General features: G+C 38.6%; 2 protein-coding genes across 39 annotated transcripts in view; one reads left to right on the top strand and one right to left on the bottom strand.

Annotated features, from left to right (window-relative positions):
- The window catches only part of LOC135983898 (general transcription factor II-I repeat domain-containing protein 2A-like), a 984,084-nt gene that overhangs the window by 205,273 nt on the left and 759,824 nt on the right, over window positions 1-18,987 (bottom strand). The gene's annotated exons all lie outside the window — the stretch shown is intronic.
- The window catches only part of PPP3CA (protein phosphatase 3 catalytic subunit alpha), a 299,060-nt gene that overhangs the window by 183,649 nt on the left and 96,424 nt on the right, over window positions 1-18,987 (top strand). For all 38 annotated transcript variants that reach the window (XM_005278513.5, XM_005278516.5, XM_065597626.1 and 35 more), the window contains one exon: window positions 17,876-18,000. In XM_005278513.5, the coding sequence (XP_005278570.1) occupies window positions 17,876-18,000 (125 nt within the window). The remainder of the gene's footprint in view (window positions 1-17,875; window positions 18,001-18,987) is intronic.

Genomic DNA, 18,987 nt, shown 5'->3' with positions numbered 1-18,987 from the left:
GGATTTTACTCTGAAAGCACATTTTCACTTCATTGACAGCGTTCAATCTCTGAGGATTGTTCCTCCTGAGTTCTAGACTAATGAACGCTGTTTGTCATTTAAGATGTCATGCAGCAGTTTTCTAAGAATACTGGCTAGCCAGTCAATCGTATTAACCTTGGCAAAAGAGAAGGTACTTGCTTTTCCTTCAAAGAAGACTCAACGCTACAGAATTTAGTTGTTAGAGGAGGCATGAATATTTTGTCTCATGAAATGAAGATAGAATACTCTTGAGAACAAGATTTGCTTGTTTGCTTAGCTGGGATTGTTGTCAGTTTAGATAATCAAAATGTAAGGAAACAGTTAACTTGTCCCTACAGTGGCCTGATTATTTAATTAAAATACATGTTGTGATAAACAGAGGAGAGCTGATTGAACAGTCAGCTACCATACATAGTAAGGGTTGCATTATTTCAGGCTTTTGCGCTCTCGTTTCATGCCAGCTACTAGAGCCCAAAGTTTCCCAACAGAAACTTGCAGTTTTATCACAAATCTTATTATATTTGGTGTCTGTCTTAAAGCCCCAGCTCCTAGCGGTAAGAGAATCTTGGCTTTCTGTAATAATTGATATTAATAAAAAGTTTAGTCCTTATGGCTCTGGCAAAACATCTGACAAGATGGACTAAATGAATCCTAAATTCTCAGAAATTAGAAGGCAAATGAAAAGACCACAACATTTATTGTTTCTAAAAATCTCATTACTTTGAAGCCAATCTCATGACTTTTTTTTGTGGCGGGACACAAGATTTTTGAATGCTTGGGATTGGCAATGCAGGATCCTGTCTACCTTTAGTCAGAGGTGGTTTACATATAGCCACTTTAGTGTCAGCAGCTCTGTCTGTTGGGGAGCTCACTACATCATAATCCAAGGGGGAACATTATCTGGATCCTAACTTTTTAACCTATCTGTCTGCCATAAAGACACCTTAAACAGAACACAATGGTGTTCATTTTGGTGATTTGTTTTCACATGTCTGAATTCCCCTTTCAGCACATTAGCAGTGTCTAGGAAAACTTAATGTGGAATTCATCGATCTGTCTATCCAGTTCTTCTATTGATGTTCATCTGGACATCTACCAAGATTAAAAATATGATGACAAAGTTATGCCTGTCTATCTTCCTAATAGGCAAGAGGCCAGAGTTTAGAAGACGGTGAGTGCAGATGATATTTCAGGAAAGCTTGGGCAAAGAGGTTTGGTTTTGCATACAGCTCTGCAGGTTGCAAGATTAGTGATTATTTTCATTTTATCAGGAAGCAAATTTGATAGTATTGGTCCAATTTCTGTTAAATGTCCCATCTCCCAGGATAACTGACCTCACTGTGTTGGTCAGTGGTTTCATTGTTCCAGTGGCATGAAGCTGTTGTAGGAGCTTATGGTTGGGGTCATGGAGCAAATTGCTTAGGCACGCTTTGGAACCCTGGAACTGTGCACTTCCCTGTTGTAGTACAAAGGTGCTTTTTTTACAGAAGAGAAAATTCCTTGCCCCAAAAATTCTTTCAAATTTTCTCTCTCTAAGATGCTGTGTGTGTTAGTTAATGCAGGCAAAGTCAAAGAAGCGTGTCTTGCACTTGGAACAGAAAGTGGTGATTTTTTTGAGTTGGTTTTTAGATCATGCAGGTGTTCATTCCAGTCTTGACCTGGCCCCCAAGAAAGGTCTGTTTCTGGCACAGACTAGCATTATAGTGGACATCTCTGTTGAGCCTGAGATGCAGTGTTACTATCATCCTCAAGCTTTGGTTGAGCAGATTTAATGTGCTCATGGTAGCATGTGTTGCTGAGGAGAGCTGCTGCTACGTTCTTTACTTGGATGAAGGTTAAGGACTTGTGGCTTTGTGCCCAGGTATTGCATTGTTGTGGTCCAGCTGACAGGCGATAAAGGTGTATGTAACTGAGGTCAAGTAATCATCTGCCAGGTTGGGATAGAATTTCCTAGCCAACCAGAGAGAGTAGAAATTGTTACTTGCGGGAACTGTTATATGAGAGCTTAGCATCAGCAAAGGAATGTGGAAGCACTTCTAAAATATGGACTGACTTAACCAATTCTAGGTATGTATCTTCAACCAAAGGAGACTCTGTTGTGGCTGCAACTTCTCACAGTCTTTCCCTCTATCAAATAACCCTTGCTCAGGTTCAGCTTCAATCAGTGTGAAAGTGTTCATATACATAAATGTTTGCAGGACCAGACCCTTAATCATTACAGCTGTGTGATACCTCTGAAACAAAATAAGAGCAAAATAAAATAAGAGCCATGCAAGATGTTTGTTATGGACATGAAGAGAGATAAGAGAAGTAGTGAATTTTAAGATGGGCTCTTATAAAAAAAAATATAGACCAAACAATAAAGCTGTAGCTGGAAAAAAGCTAGTGTTAGAGTAGTTGCAGTTAAAAAGGAATTTTTTATGTAAAAGTTGATACTACTCTTGATCTTAGCTAAAAGTAATCAGTTTCCTTTTTGAAACATGTCATTCAGCTGAGTGACAGACTTGAGGAGGAACGTGTGGAATAATGTACAAAGTTTAATTTTTTCAAACACTGTATTAATAAGTACTTTTTTAATATCACAAATACTGAATTGCTTACAATACAATAAGAAAACATTATAGTTTCATGTTATCCTTTTGTATTATTGTTCCTATATGATTTGGTAGGCTAGTGATAAACCAGTATTCAAAAAGAATATACATGTTTTGGCTTAAAATAGAATTTATGGGAACACAACATATGTTCATAGTAGAACTATCGTAATGTACTATAGTAGATATACGTAAGTTATGTGTGCTTAAGCATTTGTAGGTTTAGGCCTAAATAATTAGAAGCGAATGCTGTATATAATAAACCCCAAGCTGTTCAAAATATTCCAGTTACAGACACCCCATTGTACTAGTATGTAGAGTGGTGACACTTAAATCTAGATAAGACCTTATTCACACTGGCACTTGCATCTTTAAGGATCCAGGCACTGCCCCGTCAACTAATATCCTCTTAGGATGCATTCATACAATTGCTACTTCATTCATATTCTAGTTTCTAATACCATCCTTATTTTGTTGAAATAAAAAACTTTGGTACAGAAACCCAAAAGGATGGTTGTTGCATGATTAGTGCTCCATCTTGGGCAGCTTTCTCTTGCCACAGGATACAAATAACTCACACTAAGTCAATGGGATTTACTTGTATCCTGTACGGTGTGGAATTTGGCCTCAGTAAAAGTTCCAGTTTTCCAGAGGGAATAAGTAAATTGCTCTGTCTGCCTCCTCTCCCGTCTCCTGGCCAAAAACATGCAAAATTTGTCACATATTGAGCGATCATCTGAAATTCAGGGGATGCACCTGTTTAGCACATGGTTTTAAAATGAAGTTATGGACATTTTAAAAGAAAGTGCCTTCAAACAAGGCAAAGAATATTTCTTGCCCAGGATTATGTACATGTCCAGGATGAAGTTTACAGCAAGCTCTTTTGTATTAGAGTGGAAAATGAGTCTGAAAACTCTTTAGGTTGTAAAATGCTTTTCATTCTCACTTAACTCCAAAATGGCTGAACAGATTCTTATCTCATTTTCTAATCTGCTTCTGGGCCAAAACTAAGCATAAGAAATTAAAGTCTCAGTGGGATCAAAGCTAATTTTGTAAAGAAAGGTAACAACAACTGAATATCTGGTTTTTGAATGGATGTGCCATCTTTTCATACCTGTAGTGTGTTGTCTGAAGTGTTTTTAACACTCTGAGTAATGGTTCATTCCCCATGGTCACAAAACAATAGTCTGGGAAGCTGGCTAAATGCTTCATTAATTTTATTCAGTAACTAGTACAGAGCAGTCTGCTTAGTATTTTAATCTGTATTCAAAACTGAAACTTGTAAGTGCTATGTTTATTGACTCAGTGCATCTGCAAACTGTCTGAGATTTTTTCTTTTTAAATCTAGACGTTACGCCTTGAAAGCTAATTGGGTATGGTTTTTATTGGCTTTGTCCATGACTGTGTTCAGTATTGGATTTCAGTTATTAGTCTAGTTGTTGTTAATATGGTCAATTAACAGTGGGCTGAATTGGATGTAGAAATAGCATCTGATTATTCATGAGTCCAGTCTCCCTTACCATGAAAATGCTTTGTGACTAGCAAATCATGGCAAATAGCTACAAGTGTTGTTGTCAGTTATATTAACATGTAATCTAGCACAAGCAGTTCTTTCTATACTACCTGGAGGAACCCCCTGTCCCCCAAGATTCTGTGCAAAGGATTACATCTTGGAGTTGCAATTTTTCAGAGAAATCCAGGGCAATTAGGCATATACCTTTCATTAAAATTAATGGAATGTGTGGCAAGATACTCTGGGCTGCTCTGAAAATCTCTCATAGAGCTATAAAATACTACTAACCACTAGAAATTATACAATTGGGTTTTTTTCCACCTTGTGTGATGATTGCCTTTAGACTCTATATCCTGGGTGCATATAGAGGATTTTAATTTAAATCCTATCTCTGAGATTTATTGCTATATGCAGTACTATATTTGGGGCTCTTCTTTTCTGGTTGTGGATATTGTTTCTGGTCACCCTCTTGGGTACTCTGCTCAGCTGAGCCAAACTATGGAAGCCTTTTATGCTGCTATAGAGGATAAGACAGAGGATATCCATTCAGGTAGAGAGTTCATTTACATTTTAAATTTTGCCTGTTCAATCTCTAGTCTGGCTGTAAAATATTTAAACTGTTTCTTAATATCTTTCTGCTGGATCATTAAAGAGCATATCTCATAATCTTGCATCAGAAATCTGAAGGGCATGACATTTTAGACCACTGCTGAGTGCACATAACATAGGGCCAAACTCAGAGGAGTTGTAAATGGTCATTTATTTTTATTATCTTCTCTCTTCTGCACTTTGAATTATCTTCCCTGCTAAAAGTCTGACTTGCTACCCTTCTTTTGTATGATCTTTATCCTATTTTATGTCCTGTCACAACTGCCATATATATATATGACATGAAATTTCATCCTTAGTTTTGCCCCAGCTGCATTCATTATTAATGTTCCAGGCTCAGGGTTCTGATCACCACTGCAGCACCCCCTTGTGGTGGCATGTGAGGAATAACTCCACCCAGTCTAATGCTCCCTTCCTTTTCTCTCATGCTCCAGGAATTGCAGTGCTTCCTCTTCATGGCTCGGCCCTACAGCCAGGTCACTATGGGGTTTCCCCTTTCCAGAGTATCAAAGTTTCACTGGACTGGCTATCGTTCTCAACAGTTCTCCAATTCAAGGCTATGCCACTTCCCCAGTAACTAGTAGGGGAACCTTGGCCGCCCACTACTCTGGATTCCAGTACAGGGACCCTACTAGTTGATGTGTGTTCCATCCCAAAACCATGCTGCTGTTTCCCTGGGATGCTTCCTATTGCACCTCTATCAGGTTTCTTTCTCCACCACTCCTCTTGGTAAGCCCTTCACAGGGCTAGGATCCTAGTACTTCTACTTTCTCCCTGAGTTTCCTCCTTTTCCCTCTCTAAACTCAGAGAGTGACACAGGCATCCACGCTGAAGCCTCCTTCTGCCTTAGCTTCCGGGCCTTATACCAGCTCCATCTGCTCCAGTCAAGCTGGGCTCCACCCTCAGTCAGTGCTTGCCTGTCAAACCTAGCTCTCCCTCAGGTGTGGCCTATCAGGTTACTTAACCCATTCTGAGTCGCATGAACCCTTTCCGGGGTGAATTCCATCAATGTTCCCAATGGCTTCAAAAGCCTGTTGTTGAGTTTTTTAAAATGTATAACATCATTTATGTCACTTCTGAATTTGGCCCATAGTCCTGTCCAAATTCTATCAGTTTTGAATGTTCCTAGCCTTTAAATACACACAAGCAAGGTTATTTCACTTGTTAGTTGGACTTGGTTTTTGTCCTTGGCTTGCTACAGTAATTCTCAGCAGCAGCAATGAGGAACGGAAGGTTCTAAGATTCCAAACCAGTTTTCAGCAGACATATATTTTTGAAATAGGTCTTTGCTGAGAAAATAAAAATTGATCCTTAACAATTTTATGACCCTGTTCATCCCTTGTTTCAAGCTTCTCTGGTACAAAGATGGGAAAAAATGAAATTTGCCATAAAACAAGCTACCCACTCTTACTCAGGCATGTTAGCTTCTGAAAGCCCATGCAATTGGTTAATGACCAGCAACACTGAGTCTTAAACAATCAGCATTTGAACTTTATCCCCTACTAAAGACATTACATAAGCATCTTTTGTCAGCAGAGGAAATTGAAGAGGAAGAATATACCCAAAGAGGACTTGGAATGAATCAGTTTGTAGCTGGTCTAAGGACAGTTCTATGCATACATAGTTATGTGCCAAATAAATACTCTGTTTTCCCACATTCAGGCAAGTTACTCTGTTAATGAGCAAGGAGCAGAATGAGAAAAGATGCTTTTTGTTTTAAAATAAGTTCTGATTGTTTTTTGTTTTTTAAGAAGGGGTGGGAGAAGGAGTGAAGAGCCACAGAACAAGTCTGCATGTGGTATAACATGAGGAAACAGTGACATCAAATATTATTCACATAAAAAAATGGCCTTTTACAGCCATCCGGCTTTTGCACTTATCAACTTTTAGCATCCCAAAACCTATTTCTCTACATGCTAATATTCATCAGGCACGTGATCCTGGAAACTACTGGCTGCCCAGGAGTTAACAATAAATGTATGAATGAAATAGTGGTCTAAAATTGTACGGAAAGAAAAGCAAGCAAAGCCACTATTTACAAAATGGCCTTCTAAGTAATGAAGACAGCATTTTGACCCACATGAAAAAACGGTAATTTACTGAAAGACATTAATATAATTATTACTAACGGTGTGAGCTACTTGTGACTTTTGTTTTAAAATTACAGTGGTTGGACTTTGTACTTCTGACAGAAACCCATTAACTATCAGAAGAAACCTGGTTTTATTAAGAGTTCAATTAAATCCTCCACAAAAAGATTATCTCATTAAATTGGGAAGGACACACTCCAAATTATTTTTTAACTGCAGGTAGCGGACTCTGAATAAATATTATCCAACAATATATTAATGGATGTCTTTTTCTCTCATGTTACTATAAAAGATGCAACACTCTGAATAATTGCAGTTATGAAATCATATATTTTATGTGCTGGACTACAATAAAATTTAAAGCATGACTCAGAAGATAATCCCAGAATAAAATGTAGTATTACAAATTATTTTTTAGATATTTTTAGTAAGGTGTATAGTATTCAGAGCTGTGAAAAATTCATCTTAATTTGTTTGCAAACCTTTTGGCTTTATTTTCAGTTTATCTCAGTTCATTTCCTCTTCCCTCCTCCAAAAAAAAAAGTCCCTGAATTTTAGTTTAATTTTGGACTTCAACCCGACAAAACTTAGATCAAACATATTTTATACTAAACTTTTAGAAACTGACAAGTTTTGCTTGATTTTCTGCTGATAGTATAACCCTTCTTCCCTCCTCTTCAGACCCTTCCCCCTTCATCGAGGAGCAGCTGTCCTAATGAATGGAAATGGGTCTGGGAGTTAGGAGATCTGAATGCTATTCCTTGTTCTGCCACTGACTCACTATGTGATCTTGGACAAGTCATTTGATTTTCTGTGCCTTGATTTTACCCATCTGTAAAGGATAATACTTCTCCACTATTACAAAGTATTTTGAGATCTGGGGATATGAATGAGAAATCTCCTCCTCCTCCCCTTACGCTGAAGTAGTACTTTACTCCAAAAGTTATCCCATTGAAATCAGTAGGTTTGCTGATGGAGTAAATACTGCTCAGTATTAGTGCCAGGTCCAGTCACCCTTACTATGTAATTATTTATTTACCTTTTCCATCTTCTGGAAGAAGCAGTGGGAGGCCAGTGACTTCTCACCTCTGACACTGGGTAGCAGGGAAGGGGAACTTTTGGAAGAGGAAATTATATCTACTCCTATATCTATATATAGGAAATTATATCTATATCCTGCTCTCCTCCTCCCCAAATACTCAAGAAGGATCTTCTCCCCCATAGATTTTGCAACAACAGCACTCAAAAGTCCCCTTTCTACTCCTGCTTAACCTTACTCTGAGGCTGAAAAGAGCATACTTTGTCTCCACGCTGTTATCATTATATCAACTCTCATTGTCCTAAACTATTCAAATTGGGGAGTTGGAGGTGGGTCTTTCCCTCCACCTATAACTTTCACAACAATTGGAGGCTGTTTCCCAAGACCCTGTTTTTTCTATTGCTTTTCACGGAATGAAGCAGTGTGCTTGCTCTGCCAGTCTTGACTGAAATGCTTTTGATTTAGAGAGACAGTAAAAATTCTGCTGACATAAATTCTCTTTGGCCTTAACATCTGAAGTGTTTGCAGATGCAAGACTTGGGCCTGTTCTGCCTCCCACTTAACCACGAGATGATTTGATGTCTGCAGAGCCATCACTATTTTTCTTTTCACTGCATCCTTTCTACTTCCTACTATTCCTTCACCCCATTTTCTCCACTTTAATGTAACTCGATCTAGGTGGTTTTACCACAAAATAGAGTCGTAGAGAACACTGACAGCCATTACAAGCACTCAGGCTGATCAAGAGAATAAAATTTTAACCCGTCCCAGAGCATAATGACCACATATCATGCTTAGAACTAAAAACATGTTTGTATGAAACAAATTATAGAAAACAGTGTTCTACAATGTACATTGACACCTCAGGAAAAAGGGAAGATGATAGGCTGGCATCACTACAGGCATGTCTGTTAGTTTCGAGTGGCTTGCTTGAAAAATATATCTATCTTGTGCATTTTCTGGTTTCCTGGTGTTTACGAGGGATATGGGCATGTTGCTGTGTTTTGAACTTTAATGTTCTTAACAGAGAACATGTTCTCAAACTACTGATGGCAGCAGGTGCCTGCAACCTTAACTTGACTTTATCAAAGGGTGTGTGAGCGTGTAGGTGTGTGTTGCACTTATTATCAATTATTTCTGTTCACGTGAGGTTCTGGTGCCTTTGACTGTTGCAACAACACAGCAATTCTTGAAAGTGAAAATCAATGAGCATTGAAATATAAATAGTCCATTGGTAGGTTTCCTTTCCATCACTGCACCTGTTTGCCCTAATTGGCCCCTCTTTATTGTCGGTGAAAAAATTTAATTGCAGTTCTCCATTGATTTTGCCTCACCTTGATAGTGTAAACTCACCAGCTTTGCATTCAGTGACAAGAAAGAGGGCAAAAGAAAGCTTATTATAATGATCATGTTAGCTAACCAGTATGAATATCACCAAGTAGAGTGTGTCTGTCAGAAACACAGAGAGCTATGTTGTGCAATACACTTACCATATCAAACATGTTCAAATAAAGCTCCATCATCTTAAGAGTAAGAGATTAATATTTTTCTAAGACAGTGTGTTACTTCGTGAGCAGTCTGAATGGTTTTAGACTAGAAATACTCTGCTTGATTGAACTAAGGAGTTTTGAAAGTGTTTTAAATTTGTCTCACATAAAGACAGAATATGTATTTACATGTATGTGCCTGTATATAAATGATAAACATATTTAAATTTAACCACAGTTTTATGAAGCCTTCAAAAGATAATGTATACATCGGGAGTTAGAAGTACAATTGTGTTTTAGTGACCAGCTGCCTATGGATGTCATTTGTGTTCCATACAAAAAAATTGTGGTGCAATATTTGCTTGTGAGCCTGCAAGGAAACTGCTTGGAAAACTCTGCATCTTAATAATTTTGGATTGGTGTGACAGCAGACGATATTCCTTGAAAGTTCATGCACTCAGCACTGGGGCTTAATAAAACGCAAAGACTGTAATATTCCTGCAATATGCAATTTGTATGGAATGTTAACTTGCAATGGGGGCCAAAGAACAGAAAATTTAGAAATCTGGCAGTAGGTTTGAGTTTTGTTTAAGAAAATTGGTGCAGTGCTTAAAGAACGATTCAGATGTTTTTTATTATTAACAATAGATGTGCTTTCTGAAGTAAAATGAAATTAGTGGGTATATTTTCCACAGATTTTAAAAGCTATTGCACATTTGTTTGCTGAAGCCTGCTTTCTATGAGCCTTGTTTGTAATACAGTTTAAGGCATTAACTTATTTCCCTAATTCAATCAACCTTCATTTTCAATGAAAGAAACAATTTTTCAGACGATGGATAACATTCTTCCTGCATCATTATGTCTCTTAATAAAAGAAGCTCATGTTCACTATTATTACTTTTAAAACTATTTAGCTGAGGACCCATGCTTTACTTTTAATACACAGCACTGAGATAATTTTGTGGTAAAACCAAAACTAAGTTTATTAATAAAGAACAGAGATTTAAATGATAGTAAACTAGGATAGTAGAAGCAGAAAATGGTTACAAATAAAGCAAAAATAAAACATGCTTTCTAGTATCTAAAATTTAACAGATTTACAATCCTGGCCTCAGAGAATTTCTCAGTTAGTTCTCAACATCCTCAATCCACGTGGCTGGGGGAGGATCCACTTTTCACAGATTCAAAGAGCACTGGCCCTTTTGTCTCTTAAGTGATGGGTCCCCGCAATATCTTTTCTCCCCTCTTCTTATTGTTCCAAAAACCTTTGAAATAGATTTTTTTTTTCAAAGTAACTTCAGACAAAGGTAGTCTCCCCTGATATTTGTTCCTTTGATGCAGGTTCCAGATCCCTTTTTCCATCCTCTTGTTAATTAGCTCTTTCTATTGGTTTGTTCACTTTGTTTACCTTAAACAGAAATATTTTTTTTATTGGTTTTGGCTTACAAAGCTTAAACCAGGCAGTCTGGCAAATCCACATACCTTTTGTCTAGGAGAAACCTGTTTATCCACTCTACTTAGATTGCTTGGACTTAGCATATTTTACGCAGATATTTCCAACACATATACATAACTCTTGACACACTAACTGTCCATGCATCAAGCAATATTATTAATGACCAGAGAGTCACCAGTTTTCATTTAATTCCTTACATGATACTTTTTTTGGATAAATACTATGACATCAGTGTGTTAGATGTAGTGAGTTTGTATCTGGTAACAGCTGTGTTTACAGAATAGTGAGTCCTTTGCCATTTGACATTCAGGGTCACAGGCACGTATTTGTAGTATTTGACTATTAATTGAATATTTTTCAGCACTTGCTAGATTTGAGGGAAAGGGAATCCTGGTAGGTTTTGCCAGAATGTTCTATAGATTTGTAGACCCTCCTTAGATCCCCTGACTGGTTTCAACAGAGTGGGATCTCCTAACGAGTTAGTAAGTACTAATATAGAAACACTCTGAGTCTTAAGATAGTGTTTCTTCTGTTGCCGACACAATACTTTGATAATATGACAACAATCCTTTTTGTTCCTGAACTCAATTCTGCTTTTTACAACATACTCATTGATTGGCAATTAAGGTTGGTTTGTTTGGAAAACATTTTACAGAAATATCATTGATGTCCTACAGGATGTTAAAATGAGTTTTAATCTAGTAGAATTGTTACTATTTTTAATCATCATTTCCAGTGTCAAAAAGCTGATATACATACACACACAGAGAGAGAGAGAGAGAGAGAGAGAGAGAAAGATAAAAAACATATAGTTGATTGCTTCTAATGAAGGGTTTCTGTTTGGAGATTTTATTTTTTGCAGTGAGGTGAACTTTTTTTAATAGACAAAAGTTGTAAGCTACACTTGGAAAGTTCTCTTTCTGCATTCTTTGATTGAAAACCACAAATATAATAAAAAACTGGAAATCAATGGAAGCTTTGATGAAGACAGCAGGGTGGGCCCAGAACTATCAGGGAAAGTTGGTGAGGCACATGTCTAACAAAACATTGCGCTTTCAGCTCACTTCCAGGATCTCTGTTAGAATTTCATGAACATGCATGTACAGTAATAGAGAGTGATCATTGTTTGCTCACTAGAGTCAGTAAGCAAATCACAGCATTCTTTTGCTATTAGGCATATTGTGCAGTGACATAACTGGCTGTTTAAGGATAGAAAACTAGCTGTGAGGTAACATGGACAATAAACTAACCCTCAGATAGAGAATCCTAATACAAGAACGTTTTGCAGATGCTTAGTCCTCATACAAAACTGTAAAAGTAAGTTCATTATTTAGCCTAGAACAATGGGCCCTTGACCCTGTTTGGAGATCTGGGTGATACTGTGATATAAGTAAAGAGTTTGAAATAATAACAATAAGAAATATGGTGCTATGTCTTCTCTGTGTGCCTGAAGAATAGCATTCCAGCGCTGGTGAGGAAAAAAAACCCTCCCTTACTATACAGACCCCCAACTATGTTGAGTGTAGATCTCAAACAGAAACTAAATTGTGTCGTTTTGTTGAGTTGTGCTCACAGCACAAGTGCATAACTTTGATATGGGAGAGCTTCACTAGGAGCTACATAGTGTTTCTTAAAAGAAAGTGAGTGAGAGAAAAGGAGTTATAGTCCAGCTATGATCGTATTTTGAATATGCCAAGTATGCCACCTGATAGTGCCTCTTTAATGGTAAAAGGGGATATTTTCAACTACGCAAAGGAAAGTTAGGCACCCACTTCATCTGAATTTCAGTGGGACCTCAAATGTTATATTAATGCCTGCAGATGAGAAATTATTACAAGATAGTAACTACCATGCTTTTAAACCTTTTATCTGAATAAAGCACATCGTAAAGGGAGCTAAATGTACCTTAAAAAAGAGCTTTGTAAAGCAGGCACTGTGGAGGGAATGCGGAATAATGTTTGCTGCATCATGCCTATTGATCTAATAGTGACAGAGTGTTATCTTGCTAGCCCTATCATGTCCCCTAAGGGCAGTCGTAAGATATGGCTCAAGCCATGGTAAAAGTTGATTAGTGGTTTTGCCAGCTTTCTGAATGGAAAATATTTTTATTGTGTTTTATTCATTTTTTTCTCTATTCTTGCCATATCCACCAATTATAAACGGGTTGGTCGCCTTTGCCAAAATATGATGCCTGACATAGCCCAAAAGTAATGGCCTCTGATTCCCCTCAGAAATCCTATATGAATAGAATACGTGGCAGCTTTTTCCTTCTACAGCTATACATTTTAGAAATGTAGCTGAGGAACTTCTGAGAAGGAAACAGAGTGAGTTTGTTCCTTATTTTATTAGGCTTTGCTATTCCTCTCTCAATTTGGGTGAGGTTTTTTTTTTTTTAAAGCTATCCGGGATGGGGATGTGGAATCTTCAGTATATTTCACAAGCATCTTCTCAGGTTCATAGATTTTGCTGTAGACATAAGAATCTGAGACTTGGTCTACACTATCCACTTATGTCGGTATCACTATGTCGGAAAACCCACACCCCTGAGCAACACAGTTACACCAACCTAACCTCCAGTGTAGAGAGCGATATATCGACGCGAGGGCTTCTCCCATCAACATAGCTACCGCTCCTTGGTGTGCCAAGAGGAAAGCTCTCCCATCAGTGAAGGTAGCGTCTTCGCTAAGTACTACAAGTGTCACAGCTGCACCATTGCAGCACTGTAAGTGTAGACAAGCCTAAAGCAATTCACTTTATAGCAGAGGAGGGGGTCGGAAGTTCCTCCATTCCCAAAGAATTGCTAGTGCTGTCATTTTGTCTTCCAGCCTCAATCCGTTCTATGAGCCTCCCATCTAGTTCTCTTCATGTGCTCCTCCCATAACGGAGTGGGAAAGAATGAGCTGTAGGTGTAGCCCCTTCTGGTTCCAGACCTCTTCAAGTTCTGGATCCCTCTTGGCAGTGGAAGCAGGTGGCAGATGCCAATAGGTGCTGCTAATTGTCCTTATCATCCCCCTCATCAGATTTGACCCCCTATTCCATACTCCTACAACCAGGAAAGGAGACCACCTCTGAGAAAAAAGGGAGCAAGAGAGGAGGTAAAAATAGCAAGCAAACATTTCTTTCCCCCAAATGAGAATCAGAAATAATTACATTATTGTCCAAGAGTCTCCAAAATTTGAAAAGTATAACTGAGGGGTGAAGGTGGGTTGAACAGCACCCCAAAAAATAACCTATCAAGTCAATTATGTTTTTCACAGTTCCTGGGACATACCTATTCAATTCTCTAGTTCCAAACCTTAACATTCAACCAAAAACTAGGACACAAATTGGATGCTGACAGGATATTTTAAAAGTATATATTAAAACTGTGAAAATGAAAAGTTCTTCAGCTCTCTTTATGATAGTCCATACAAAATACAAATCTGAATGTATGTAAAATGTTGACCTTATTACTGAAATTTTGGGACATGGGCATCGTATATGATCGTAACTCATCTGTTGTCCTCTGTTCCTAAGCCACATCTTTTCAGTTTCTGCAGACAAGATTCCCTGCTAGATTTATGCTTATAATTCAGAGTTTGTTCCTGTTGTTTTGGAATAAACTGTTACTTTGATTTCCCCCCTCCCCCCCCCCCCCTTGGTTTTCAAGTGTCTTTTCAGAAAGCGGTTTCTGGAGATACACTTTTTGAAGCCAACCATGAATAGATGAGAATTGAATACTGTGTTTGTAAATTCACAGGAATTTTCATCAACTGCTTAATAATAATAAAAATAGAGCTTGAAGGGAAAGGATTCTGCAAATTTTGGGTTTTCTCCACCCTCTTTATAATTGTACTCTGTTCTTCATTTCCATTTATAACAAATTGATGGAAATAGAAATATTTCTTTCTAAGCAGGTCTTACTTATCAATTTCTCTGAAATGTCCTCTTCACCATTGCAAACAGATACATGTACACACACCTCTGTTAACATGAAGTAGCTTTGCCTTTTCCTGTCGTCATGATGAGGGCCAGCTCCAGGCACCAGCGAAGGAAGCAGAATTCGGGAATCCAGGAATTCGGCGGCAGGTCCCTCAGTCCCTCTCCTCCTCTTTGAGCTGCCGCCGAAGAGGAAGAGAGGGAGCGAAGGACTCGCCACCTAATTGCCGCAGAAGAATGAAGCGGTGCTGTTGAGCTGCTGCCGAAGTACCGCCGATCGGCTTGTGGGTTGTTTTTTGTTTGGTTTGGTTTGGTTTGGTTTTTTTCCCCACTTCGCCGCTTGGGGCGGCAAAAAAGCTGGAGCGACCCTGGTCATGATAAATCTAAGTTAAGTGCATTCAGAATCTCTCAACCATGTTACATTTCAGATTTACATGCATTTTTAATTGTTAGAATTGTACTGCTTTATTATACTAAAATGTTTCTCAGTCTGAACTGAAGAGGGCAGGTTTTCTGGCTCTAGTTCTCAGACTTGCTGCTCTTCTCTGCTCACTATATGTACACAGAGGAACACAGCCCATTTGAAACAGTTTGCTAGCTAAACCAATTACATAAATAAAATTGATCCAGAATTTTCCTTTATTGCGGATAATGACAGCTTCATTTTTTTTAAGACTTTACAAAGACAGCTTTTCCATCATGTTGTGTGAGGATTTAAATTTAAACTTTATTTTTGCATTGTTATAGAATGATAGTTATTATCCTTTGCTGGAAATCACTTTCAGATGAAGGTGTCTTAAGTAACGCTTGAAGTTTCCTATCTCAAAACTCATGAAAATAAAATGTCACCTGGAAAGAAAAGATTACACAGTGTAATACAAAACTGGTGAAAGAGCCCTAGTCTTTATGTAGTTACGCTATTTGATGGAAGAAACTCATTTTTTTAAAAAAAGAACTGTAGTTATGCAGTTTTTACTTCATGGCATACAGCAATGCACAGCAAAGGAGAAAAGAGAGCATAGAAGCTGATCCTGCAGGCATAACTCATAAGTGGTACCTCTCACTTCACAGGTACTCATGAGAGTAAGGTATGCATGATCACCATCTTTGCTATATTTTATTATTTGCTCTACGTAGGGTTGCCAACTTTCTAATGGCACAAACCCAAACACCCTTGCCTTGGCTCTGCCCCACCCCTTCCCCAGGGACCTGCTCTGCTCCACCCATTCTCTGAGGCCCTGCCTCCACTCAGTCCCTCTGTCACTCGCCCTCTCCCCCACACACTCACTTTCACCTGGCTGGGGCAGAGTGTTGGGGTGTGGGAGGGGGTGAGAGCTTCGGCTGGAGGTGCGGGCTCCGGGGTGGGGCCAGGTACGAGGGGTTTGGGGTGCAAGAGGGGGCTCCATGTTGGGGCAGGGGGCTGCGGTGCAGGAGGGAGTGCGGGCTCCAGCTGAGGGCGTGGGCTCTGGGGTGGGACCAGGGATGAGGGGCTTGGGGTGCAGGAAGGGGCTCAGGGCTTGGACAGGGGACTGAGGTGTGGCAGGGGATATGGGGTGTGGGCTTTGGGAGGGAGTTTGGGCACAGGAGGGGATTCCGACCTGGGGCTGGAGGTTGGGGTGCAAAGGAGGTTTGGGGTGCAAACTCCGGCCAGGCGGCGCTTACCTCAGGTGGCTCCCAGAAGCTGCCGACATGTCCAGCTCCTAGGTGGAGCCAATGGGAGCTACGGAGCTGGCACTCAGGGCAAGGGCAGCATGTGGAGACTCCCTGGCCGACCCTGCAGTTAGGAGCTGGACATGCCGGACGCTTCCAGGAGTTGTGCGGAGCTAGGGCAGTTAGAGAGCCTATCTTAGCCCCGCTGTGCTGTAGACCGGACTGTTAATGGCCCAGTCAGCAGTGCTGACTGGAGCTGTCCTAAACCGGACATCTGGCAACCCTAGTTCTACTATTGCCATTGTTGAGCAGAGACTATAATAATATAGATTACTACTACGTTTCCCCCATTCTGAAGTTATTATATACTTTGAAAAAGAGAGTCTGGTTTCTTGTAACTAAAAGTAAAGAATATGTGACACTGTACTGTGACGAGTCAAGGAGATATTATTGATGTTGGCATTGTTATGGGGTTTTTAATTTGGTGGAACTTTATTACAGCTGCTGTACTATTGAATCTATATGGAGAAGTGATTTCAGCTTCTTCACAGCATGAAATAATTTTGAGGCATGATTTTCAATAAGACAGTAACACCTTTATGCAGAAATTGATGCAAAAGCTTATGTGAATTTATTGCTTGTTAGGCACAAAAGTGTGCCCAATTATTTGGAAGCATGCACCTAGAGAAGTAGTAAATTATTTTCTATCATGTTTCTTCCTATTTTGACTCTATGTATGTATGTATGTATGTATAACACAGAAGTGAGAGACTTTTGTGTGAATTAACCAATCAGTTATGTTGTACTGCCTTGTTTGTTGACCTTCCATGCACGCTGCAAGGCCCACTGATATTCACATGCATTTGGGGACAGGGCAGGTAGACAGTGATAATTGGAGGAGTGAATGAGACTGTTTGAAGGAGCATGTTTTCTTATTCTGGATATTTTTGGTGCGTCCTTTAATTATCAATATTATATGTTTTGCACAAAGTGGCCATAGCAAGAGATGGGCATTTTTAAAAAATAAAATACATTTTAATATATCTCAAGTCATTTCTAAAACACCAGTCTAAAAGCACTACTTTAATCATGGGGTAACCTTTTGTACAATAGATGTAGATGTATGAAAAAGTGAAAAATGGTGATGTTTTTACTCAGGATTTGTCATCAATTTCTGCTGACCTGCAGCCCACCCTCACCAATCATGTCAATGTAGATATAAATTGTAGGGTGACCAAATAGCAAGTGTGAAAAATCGGGACGGGGGTGGGGGGATAATAGGAGCCCATATAAAAAAATCCCCAAATATTGGGACTGTCCCTATAAAATCGGGACATCTGGTCACCCTAAAAATTGTAAGCTGGCACACAGAATATAGCTGGTGAACAATAGAATATAATACAGCATTTTTATTATTAAGGTAAATACTTTAAAATTGTGTGTGCTTAACACTAATTGAACTGATGATGTAACAAACTGTTATTTTAATTTCTCCTAGTTTGTGGGGACATCCATGGACAATTCTTCGATTTGATGAAGCTGTTTGAAGTAGGAGGTTCTCCTGCCAATACACGGTACCTCTTCTTGGGGGACTATGTGGACAGAGGGTACTTCAGTATTGAAGTAAGTTTGCTATTTCTCTTTTTGAATTCAAGGCTACTTGCACTGTGATTTTAATAATACTCGGACAAATGCATGGCTGTCTGAGAGCTTAATAGAAATCACTATGAACGGCAAGCATGGGGACAGAATTTGTTTCAGTTAAAATGTCACTGTATTAGGATGGAAAAATAAGTGGTTTTTTCATAAAAAGTCCTTTATTAGTTTAAAAATACATTTTCAAATAAACCAATTTGAAATTATAACAATCTATGTTAAGGCCTATATTTACCATAATCTGTTAAAACAGTGTAAAATTGAATTTTAAAAAAATTAAGCAATCATGTGTGCTGCTGAAGTTATAAAGAAAATCAAACCACTGAACTGGTGGAAGTCACTGGCTAACCACCTTAAACCAGAATTTGTTGAAGCGCTAATCCAGCATTTGACAGCAGTAGTCTTTTCTGCAGGTGCAAAGGGAATATTTTCTTCATTTGTTTATTCAGATAAATTAGTTCAATGACTCGTTCATTCAAAGTTAGGAAACTGATTGGGAGCTAAAAAAGCAGGAATACTTGTTTTTCTGTTCCACTCTATGAATAAACAGTAGGTGTGAGGAGATGAGATCTGCTAGTTCTAAAATTTTGAAAGACCTAGTGACCAGAAATGACCAGATCAATTTACCAACTACAGTTTATTATTGTTGTTATTTATTCACTCATTCACTTATTTATTTACTTGTATTATTGTAGTGCCTAGGAGCCTTGGTCATGGCCCAGATATGTTTTTTAATCATTTAGTTTTAAATATAATATATGTTTTGAAAAAACATTTTATCTTATGTATCCAGCACATTTTAAGGTAGTTTATTTAACTAATAAAGCAGATTTTAAAATGCTGTTTTGTGCATTTTGAGTTCCAATTTGCATCCAAACTGAGCTTTAAAGAAATCACAAGAAAAAAATTAATCATTTAGTAAATAGGAAGTGCATCATTCACCATTTTCTAACA

Source organism: Chrysemys picta, chromosome 5, assembly GCF_011386835.1.
Source record: "Chrysemys picta bellii isolate R12L10 chromosome 5, ASM1138683v2, whole genome shotgun sequence".
Lineage (NCBI taxonomy): Eukaryota > Metazoa > Chordata > Testudines > Emydidae > Chrysemys > Chrysemys picta.
The sequence above is the reverse complement of the archived record's forward strand: the minus strand, read 5'-3'. Positions and strand labels throughout refer to the sequence as shown.